This window comes from Montipora capricornis, chromosome 2, assembly GCF_036669925.1.
Source record: "Montipora capricornis isolate CH-2021 chromosome 2, ASM3666992v2, whole genome shotgun sequence".
In the NCBI taxonomy this organism is placed as follows: Eukaryota; Metazoa; Cnidaria; class Anthozoa; order Scleractinia; family Acroporidae; genus Montipora; species Montipora capricornis.
In genome coordinates, this window is record NC_090884.1 from 8532883 (window position 1) to 8542882 (window position 10000).

The 10000-nt window shown below is 41.0% G+C and overlaps 1 protein-coding gene across 5 annotated transcripts in view; it reads left to right on the forward strand.

Annotated features, from left to right (window-relative positions):
* Positions 1-10000, forward strand: part of LOC138038706 (uncharacterized) — a 382223-nt gene that overhangs the window by 352126 nt on the left and 20097 nt on the right. For 3 of the 5 annotated variants that reach the window (XM_068884723.1, XM_068884721.1, XM_068884722.1), the window contains exons 3-7: positions 4539-4787; positions 4929-5177; positions 6739-6955; positions 8159-8321; positions 8954-9109. In XM_068884723.1, the coding sequence (XP_068740824.1) occupies positions 4539-4787; positions 4929-5177; positions 6739-6955; positions 8159-8321; positions 8954-9109 (1034 nt within the window). Of the gene's footprint in view, positions 3290-4378; positions 4788-4928; positions 5178-6738; positions 6956-8158; positions 8322-8953; positions 9110-10000 lie in introns of all 5 variants that reach the window. The other 2 variants (XM_068884725.1, XM_068884724.1) reach the window with 2 other exon arrangements.

A 10000-nucleotide genomic window follows, 5' to 3' on the forward strand; every position in this document is an offset into this window, starting at 1 on the left:
GCATTCTCTCCGACCCTAAAAAAAATTCCTCTAGCACCCAGCGTAGTCGAAAGACAGATGAAGAAAAAAATAACATAGTTTGTATATAAAACTCTGAATTTCCAATTCTCCGCGAAGGATTAATGGCAATAGATCGTAAAAACACTAAAATTTTCGCAGTCTCTGACTTCCTTGAATCAAGAGGAATTGAAGATCAATGTTCTGTCAAAAGAAAGAAATTGATCAGGTGCTGGGAAACCACAAAGGTGCACGTGATCACCTTGTGTCAAAGTTCTTGTTTACATTGAAAGAACTACAGGGAAGAATGTTAATCGTTCGTCGTTTTCAGAGTAAAACAACGTACTTTTCATGCAAGAAACTTCCGTTCTTCCCTTTAAATATTTTGTTGTGATATTTGACTGAATATTTACATTTAATCTGTCGGGTTAGGAAACCTTCTTTGTCTGTTTTAATCAAAATAGAATTTGTAATTGAAAATCTAAACCTCTATGAGATGCAAATCACAATGTTGACAAACACAAAACCGAAGTATAAAAACCTTTTCTGAAGAATCTTTTCCTTAAATAATGAAGCAAAACATGGACTAAAAGCTTTCTTTCAAAATAATTTCTTGACTAACGAGAACAAGCTTTCTTTCAAATAAATCTTCACTGTCACGCTTCCAATTATGTTTGAAGACGGAGCAGAGTTGAGTACAAAATAAATGTAAATAGCCAGACAACTAAGATGCGACTTCAGTAAACACGTACAGCTCCAATACTAGGTCTATGTAACGGCATTTTCACAGATCAAGCTATTTTTAGACGAGTTCTTCAATAGGATTTGGCTTGCACGAGTGACCATTCTTCGTCCCATGGGTGATAATTTTTCATGCAAGACTTGTGATTGGCTGGAAAGGTCCGGTTTCGCGGGAAAATCAAACTATAAATAACTTGGTCTGTAAAAACGCCGTTTCATATATGCAATGAAGTTGTAAGCTCCTAGTCATGGGCTCCTGGTACAGATGCATTCAAGGCGTTCGATTCCCTTAATGTTTTTTAAGCTCATTTGGTTTCAGTGTTGTACATTACATCACCTTTAGTAAAATATTAATTTAGAAAACAAGCTCACTCAGTTGATACGGAGACTTTCCATTCTTGAGCTCCATAAGTGTGTTCTTGGGCAAGACACTTTACTCCCACGGTGCCTCTCTCCACCCAAGTGTATAAATGGGTTTCAGCACTTGGACTCCTTCAATTTGACTACTGTCTGTTTTGCTGTTATGTGGTCTCATCGATCAGTAGTCCATTCAGAAGATTACGTCAAGCCGACCACATTGCTGAAGGAAAGGCCAGACCAAAACACTGGGAACTACATGCCCTACTCTTTTCGACTAGTGTGTGGGATCTTTAACGTCCCACAGAGTTTATGAACATTGAAGGGTTGTGAGACGGGGCCTACGGTTTATAGTCCTTATCCGAGAAGACTTGAAAGTGTAACCATTTGCGGATGGAATTACAAAGGCAGCACTTTCTCCTCAGCTATTTTAAGACCCTGAGTGTTGGTCCGGCCGGAGTCGAACTCACGACCTCCGCATGGCAGCCCGATGCTCAACCAACTAAGCCACCTTTGCGCACCGGTGCGCGGTGCGCAAAGAATTTGGAATCCTGCGGACGGTCGAATCAGGATATTTCCAAATCCGATGACGTTGCAAAGTCAGGTCCAGGCTTTACCGTGTAAATGTTCAACATGGCCCCTAAACGAAATTCTCTTGTCGCAACCAAGTCTCTCCTTCAACTAAGGGATTATTCCTAATTGTCAATTGCTCCAAGTGAAGTACTATCGTTCATTTTGGACACTGAAAGCTTGATAGGGATCATGGGAAATGAACATATTTCTTTTAAAAGCCGCACCTCAATGTCTGAACTCGCAAGACTCGAAGGTGGGAATGTTTGATTAATAACCCCTTTACTTAACCACTAGATTACCACATTTCTAACTCCGAGAATTTATTTTATTTAAATGTCAATAATTTTTCTCTTCCAAATGCCGCTGTAAACGTCAACACCTGCTAAGAAGCAAGCTTACACAGTGAAAAATGTCAGTTACGAAACTTCAAGAGAAAGTTAACCATTTTAAAAGCAAGCTTTAGACCTAATCATTATTCAGCAATGATTTTATGTCTATACTAATTAGTTTTGGTAAATAATCGTTAAACTTATCAGTTCAGTTTATATTTAGTGGTTAAGTGGATAAGAACAGTTTCTTCAAAGTGGGTGCTCTGGGTTCAAATCCTGTCCATGGACTACTTTTACTTTTTTTCTTTTTATCTGCTACCACTCGTCCTGGGACAGAGTAATCTAAATGGAGGACAAAACTTTATTTGGAGAAAACTGACCATGAAGGATATCCTTCATTTGAGGAAGACATCGTGTTGCTTGTCGCCAACTCACACGCCTGATGGCGCATGCTCTGTTGACAATAGACACAGAGGAGTCCTGGATACTATAACGAATCCGGTTATGTGTGGACACGTAAATTCGCTTTGGATAAGTTACGTGGACGAGAAAATTTTTGATCCGCAAAGAAAAAGTTGCGTATTCAAAAATATCCGGATACGTCTGGACGGGGCCTTATACTCACAACCAAGAGTCCATTGTCACCACGCAATACTCCAAGGGTGCGTTCGATTGACCCTATTCCGGAATAAAAATAAGTAGAGTGATGTTTTAAAACGGTATGTCTGGCGCTTTTGAAGCAACAAGGATAATAAAGATATGTTTAAAATAGCATTTTAGCAAGTGTTTGATAATTTTAATGTGAATCTCCGTAAAAACGAAGGATTTCTAACTTGTATTCTATGTATTCCTATTCCGGAATACGGTCAATCGAACGCGCCCCAAGTACATCGCAACGGAATCTACATCCTTGAACTTGTTTCACGTGCAATAACCGACTTCCAGTTGAAGCCAATGAAATTACACATGAAGGAAATGAACTTACACATCAGAAGGAAACATATTTAAGCTAATGAAACCGCAGAATACAGCGATCGTCCCATGGGAAAAATTAGATTTTTAACGCCGAGACGACCACATTTTTGACTGGATTGCCCACTATTGGGGAAGAGGGAGGGGGAAGGGGGGGGGTGGCCCAGAAATTATCAAATGCTTCTTTTTAGCGGACTCGGTGTCGGCGCAGATCTCAAATTCAGTTCGCAATGCTTGACAAATGAAGTGAAGTTATGGAGGATTGATGGCACACAAGTGACGCGTGAGGCACGGAGGAAGGGGCATAAGAGGAAGGAAAGGTAGATGGATAGAAGTGACACTTGGTAGTCACCTAAGGAAATAGTTCCGAATAGCTCTTTCCTTTTCCTTTTGAGAAGGAAGGAAATGATTCAGAGACAGAGTAAATGTTTAGATTCCCATTCATTCGCTTGTTATTAACAACAATATCCAGAGGGCTCACTAAGTCGAGGGATGAAGAAAGTGTTCTCGATCAAATCGGCGATTAGATATTAATGTTGTTGAAAAGCGCTTGAAGGTCAGAAGCTCTGTTAGTTGCAAAGCTGAAGTTTCTTTTATCCGTTTTCTAATTATCTTTTACAATGGCGCGGTAGTCGCTTAAACATTTTCTCAGTGATCATGTCATATGTCAAGAGTGCTTTTGAGCAGTGTGAATAATAATAATCACCTTAATTAAATCTCAAGGTTATTTAACCGAGCACGAGTGCTCCACTAATTGGGGAGACTTCAAATCAAATGAAATGTTGGTTTTGGAGGACAGAGGAAAACCGGAGTACCCGGGGTGAAACCTCGCAGAGTAGCAGAGTAGAGAACCAACAAACTCAACCCACATATGGCGTCAAATCCGGGAATCGATCCCGGGCCACATTGGTAGAAGGCGAGTGTTCTCACCTCTGCGACAGCCCTGCTCCCCTGAAAAAGGCGCATGTGCAGCCAGGCCCAGTCCGCTGCCGCGCGTTTCAGTGGAAAACATGTAAAACCTCTCGGAAACGAGAGGAAGAGGCGGTTTTTTTCACCGCATAGGAGCCGTTGCATCATTTTTCGAAAAGCGTACCATGCAGTTTCTATTTGGGCAAAAATGGAACTGATTATTTTGAGAAGTATATCAAAGGGGGCCTTATGACGTCATAATTTTCTTGAGAAATATATTTTTTAAAATCTATGCTACAGATTTTGTGTTAGAATGTTCTTATACTGTTGCGTTAATAATTAATGAAAAAAATAGTTCGCTGAGTTTTTATGCATCTTCTTTTTTGGACACGTGATTTACCAAATATGGTTGTGAGCCGAACAAGACAAACAAATATTATATATAACACACTTAGCAAAAACTAACTCTAGAGTTTAAGGGACTAAAGAAATTTGAAAAGGTCCATCGCGACGGTTTGGTAGTTAAGAGCCACCCCCCTTAACTTTATAAGACGTACAAGTAACCTTATAAACATACAAGTACTGAGATGGCCCCGCCATTTCTTGCACAAAAGTTCTTGTTTCCTAATCACAAGTCGTGACAATTTTCCTTATGAACAGGTATGTCGAAGCACCAAAAAGACGTACTGGACGAACAAAAACGCTTCGCCTTGTAACGACCGTGTAGCTTGCACCAGAAACGACAGGTGTTCGCGTGGGCGGTGTGTTGGAACGCCATTCAAGTGTCTCCCGTGCGAAGAATGTTACAACGACAGGTGCCGCGTGAAGGCGGGATTTTGTGCTATTATGGAAGGCGGAAAAAAAACATGCTTTAGTCATGGTGATTTACGGCCGGGATACCCATGTCAGGTAACAAGAATATTACACGAATAAGGTAAAAAAATGATGATGATAACGACAACGACGGCAAACAATGATTATGACGACGATGATGACTGCAAACCAAAAAGTCACTGACCAACTTCTGTTTTTTTTACATATATATTCTAGCAATGTGACAGTAACAACAACAATCAGTGGACCAATAACAATAATTTGCAATGCAGTGACAACAACTTAAATACCAAAGATGATCGTTGCTTGAGCGGGACCTGTGTTGGTACGCCCTACAATTGCCTTTCTTGTGAAACACATGATGGCAGCGGTTGTCCCTTAAAAGCAGGTTACTGTGTGATCATGACTGGTAGCCAAAGGACTTGTTACGCCCAGAATCACCTCAAGCCAGGAAACCTTTGTCAGGTAATGGAAGTGATAGGTCTGATCAACAGTATCTAACATCTTTGGCAGTTGCTAAAGAGTGTCGCGCGGACGAAGGTAACTGGCGTTACGTACCATAAACTCCATGTTAGGGTGAACGTTGAAAGTCTGCTCGCAATCGTTCAGTGAATTCTTAATTTTGCGTGTGCTGGCTTTGTTTGTTTTTTTTTTTTTTCAAGGAAACAAAAAAATTCTTTTCGGAGGGATAGTACCACAAAACTATAAGGGCTAATTAATTCATGTAAGGGAAGCGATTCACTGAAAAAAATTACGAACTAAAATAGCCATAAGGGAAAGTTCATTTAATATAACAAGGAGGAAGGGGGATGAAGATATTGAAACTAGAAGTTTAAAATTTTAGCAGCCCTCCTCGCTAGCGGTACAATTTTTTTGGAGCCCTCCCCCCCCCCCCCCCTCCCTTAGTAGTCGAAAAAATTTCAGAGCCCCCCCTCCTCCTTCAATTCCTTTGCTCCCCTGAAAAAAGATCGCTAGAGTGTATTAAATATATTTACCGTTAATGTCTTCAATGGTTTATACTATGACAGACTTGAGATCCAGTTGTGACAAGAGACTATCAGGATCTCTTGGTTGTGATGGGATCCCTGTTGAATTCTATAGTAATTATTTGTCGCAGAGTGCCTACCTCCACTGCGATGCTTCACTGAGAACTACCAATACTTGATTGATAGATTTAAGCTGCGAAGTAGTAAGTTTGTACGTTCAATCTGACATCCAGTGAGAAACAAACAGTAACATTTCTTGTTACAAAGTCATCGTTTTTATAGTTCCCGTTAGCATATTTTGAAATCTTGTTGAACCAATGTGGCTTTATTATAAAAAGTTTGAGCATTTCTAATTTTTGAAATTTTCTAAAGCATTTTTGGGATGAACAAGAGTGTATTAATTACTGAGACTACATTTGTTATATCTGTAAACCACGTGATATAGCTGAGTTGCACAGGTCATTAAATTGTTGAATTGAAAACCATCCGATCTGTATGATGATGTTATGTGTTGGTTTTGAAGTATACAAATTTTCGGAACCCCACCTCCTAGCCCAACAATTTTTTCAGAGCCCCCCCTTCGGGTGTCTAAAAATGTTCGGAGCCCCCCCTCAATGTCTTCATCCCCCCTTCCCCCTTGTCATGTTAAATGAACGTTCCCTAAGCTGAAAATTACCTTTTTTACTTCTTTGCAAAGACGAAACTGCATGCTGGAACATTTTAAGCTGGAGGCTTAAAAGCTATCAGCGAAAAAATTAAGGTGCAATACAATTATATTTTGCCGGAAAAAAGTTAAGGATACTTGTTCGCATCTTGAAGTAAGATAAAGAAGTAGACCGGAGTGAATGAGGGGTAGCCAGTGGGCTCCTGAGAGACTATAAGATGATAACCATGCGGTGGATGCCCAAAAAAGGCTAGTGTTGAGTCAACCTTAGAGCATAACAATGTGTTCTGTTGAGGCTAACAAAAGACCAAGCTACTTCGAGACAAAAGTGCTAGAAATGACAAATATTACCTTTTTTTTCCTTTCTTTCTGTCAGTGGTGTGACTCAAGTGACAGCACGAGCACATGGTCAATTCGTGAGGGCGTGGCATGTAATGATGGTGACCAGTGCACACGTAATGACACGTGTCAAAGTGGGCAGTGTACAGCCACACCTTTCACTTGTAACTCGCTTTGTCAGTACTGTAATGGCAATGGCTGTAGCCTTAAGACAGGATTTGGGTTTACAAATGTATGCACGTGCACGATAGGAGGTATGTCTGACTAGGGCAATCCTACTCTGTAGTATAACAACCTTCATGCAAAATTCTAGCAGCGGTTAAGCTAGGAGTGTAAAACCAGCAATATATACTCCATTAGGTGAAAAACGAGCAAACTATTTCAAGCTAATGTGTAGTCGCCCAAAGCTTCATGATTAAAGGCACAATTGCCAAAGAAAGGCCGAAAGGCAATAACTCTGAGAAAAGTGATCAAGATGGTATAAATAGCTGACAGGTGTCATTTATCCAGCATAGGAGCGATTCGGGTACCCATGGAGAGTACATTTCATTGAGAGAGAATAACATTTACCAGCTCCTATGAGAGGAATAGAACCAACTTGTCGTAAAGTTCGGGAGCAATTTAAGGAGCAGGGAATAGCGCAGTGGTGAGTGCCCTCGCCTACCACTGTAGAATACTTTCTGGATTTAACCAAGATCAATCACAAGTCGTTCCATGTGCTTTATTAGGGACCTTACGAAACGACGACGCCGACAGCAACGACGACGCTACAAATCAATAGGTTTAGTGAGCAAAAACAATGGCTCTTCACGCTTTGCACGTGCGTTTCACATTTTAGTACATTTCTTTGCGGTCATCTCCTAAATGACGACGTGAAATGACCAAATTCAAGGTTCTGTGGAGGACTTTAGCACATGACGATGAATTTTCAGTTCTCTCTCTACGCTTCCAACTCACTCATACCAGTTAATTCCTCGACAGTTACTACACATTTTTAACGCGAAACGACATAAAATAGTTTCGTAGTGAAGTCCTCGTTGCAATCGCCGTCCTCGTTTCGTAAGCTCCCTATTGTCTCCCCCACTGAGCATGTCTGAAATCATACATAAGATGGGTGGGGAGAGTAAGCTATAACTCGGGTACTACAGCCACCACTGAGTTAACTCTTCGTCAAAAAGAATATACGAATTGATATACGATTCACTTACACCTATCATCAGTTATCTGAGCCGATGCTGCTCAACCTCAAAAGATCTTTAAAAGATTTTGTTTTGCGTGCATCCCCTTGCCCCGAGGTAATAAAAGTAAAATGGGGTGTTCGAAGTGCCAAGCTCTGAAGGAAGATTGACTACAATGGCACGCACTCGACTACAATAAATATCTGTCGGGGCACCATCAGATCAATGAATAACATGTTTACAATCAAACCCAACTCTGACAAATATGATTCATTCAAGGCCAAGACTATAATCATCAGACGGTAAACCCTTCAAATCAGTGTGAGTGGTGTGACCTGTATGACGCAACAGCTCGTGCCAACGGTGCCTGGTCAAATCGCCCAGCGGTAACTTGCGACGATCAAAACAAATGCACTAAACAGGACACATGCAATTCAGGAAGGTACGATTAACCTAACCGTCACTACCAATGACCCAGTAGCAATTATTACAAATCTGTCGGCGGAAACAAAAAGGGCTAAATATGATATAGGGCTGGGAATTGAACGAGCTTGAGATTCTCAAGGGAGACGATGGGCACGGGAAACGGTTAAACCTTCTAATAGAAATATGTCGTAATGACACTTTAGTAAATCGCCTTTTCATGATTACCTAAAACCTTGTCTTTGCAAATAATTGAATGATAGCTGACAAGATTGCTCGTTGTTTATTTTATAAACAATTTAGGTGTGGTTATAGAGGTCCCCATCCTGGGCAAGGGCAATTGAAAGCCACAGTTATAGGAGACTCAGTCCAAATGGTCGCATATGGAATCGTGTCAAACATAAAAGCGGATACAAATACTATACGCGTGGCACAGAATAAAAATAACACATAACGCTCACTTGGCCTTGCAGCCCTTGCTCGTTACACGCATGCGTTTGGCACAAGCTGATCGAGGTGTGAGAGACAAGACCAACGGGTTTTATTATCCCTGGTTTTCGTAAATTTAAATATGATGCCTGCTAAGTTAAACCTAAAAAACGAAAAAGATGCCTGTTATTTTAGTTGAAGCAATGTTCCGTGTCTTTTTAGGTGTGAAGGTCAGGCCTACTCGTGCCAGTCGTCGTTTCCGTCAACAAGTTGCATCAAGACTTCGGAATGTGTTGGTGATGGAACTTGTAGAGAATTTATGAAGGCAAGTGGAACCATTTGTCGCCCGGCAATTGATATCTGTGATCAACCAGAAAGGTAGGAGGAGGGAACGTATCACATACAGGAACTTTTGAAAAGCCATTTGCTTCTCATCTCGGGTTCGCTTCTCATCTCACGGTCGAGGAGGGCTGCTTTCACTCTCCTATTCACTACCAATGCTCCGGGCGCCAAAGGCGCGCGCGCGGAGCACCATGGAGAAGAAGATATGGTGACCCATCTTTGTGAGAAAATTTAGTTTTGGTCACTGTACGACCGTACGTCCACCCATCCATGTATGCCAATGTGACCAGTATCACGTGACCATATTTTTTTTTTAAGTTTAGCGTGGCTAAATCTATATTTATAGGAAATCGTATGAACGCGAGTGCATTTCGTGATTTATGGGCACTAGTGATGTTTTGAAAGTTCTCAAAATTGCACGAGCCGTAGGCAAGTGCAATTTGAGAACATCCAAGGAGGGCATCGAAGGTATTGCAAAGTGTTTAAACAATTTGTCCTGGGCTGTAGCTGCAAAGAAGACTAAATTTCGAGTGCGTGCTACAACAAACTTTTGTTGTGCTCAGAAATCGAGCAATACAATAGGTCAAAAATATGATGAAATTTTTACCATGTTGCACAGGATGAAAAAACTACTAGGGCAAGATTTGTGTTAATATGTCGTGCTCCAAAAAGTCATATGCATTCATCCTTACTTTGAGATTTATGTTGAAAGCAGAATTACTTACATGACAGGAGTCTTGATCTGCGATGGAATGCGGTCCATCAGTTTTCAATATTATATATTTTTTGTGACGGTTAAGGCTAGATTTTTGAGTGGAAAAAAGTAACCGTATTGTGTTCCTTGCACGATCCATGATTCTGCATTATTAAGCACGAGCAATCCCTCGTGCGTGCGGCCGCTTGCATGGTTGCAGACCAATCAGGTGC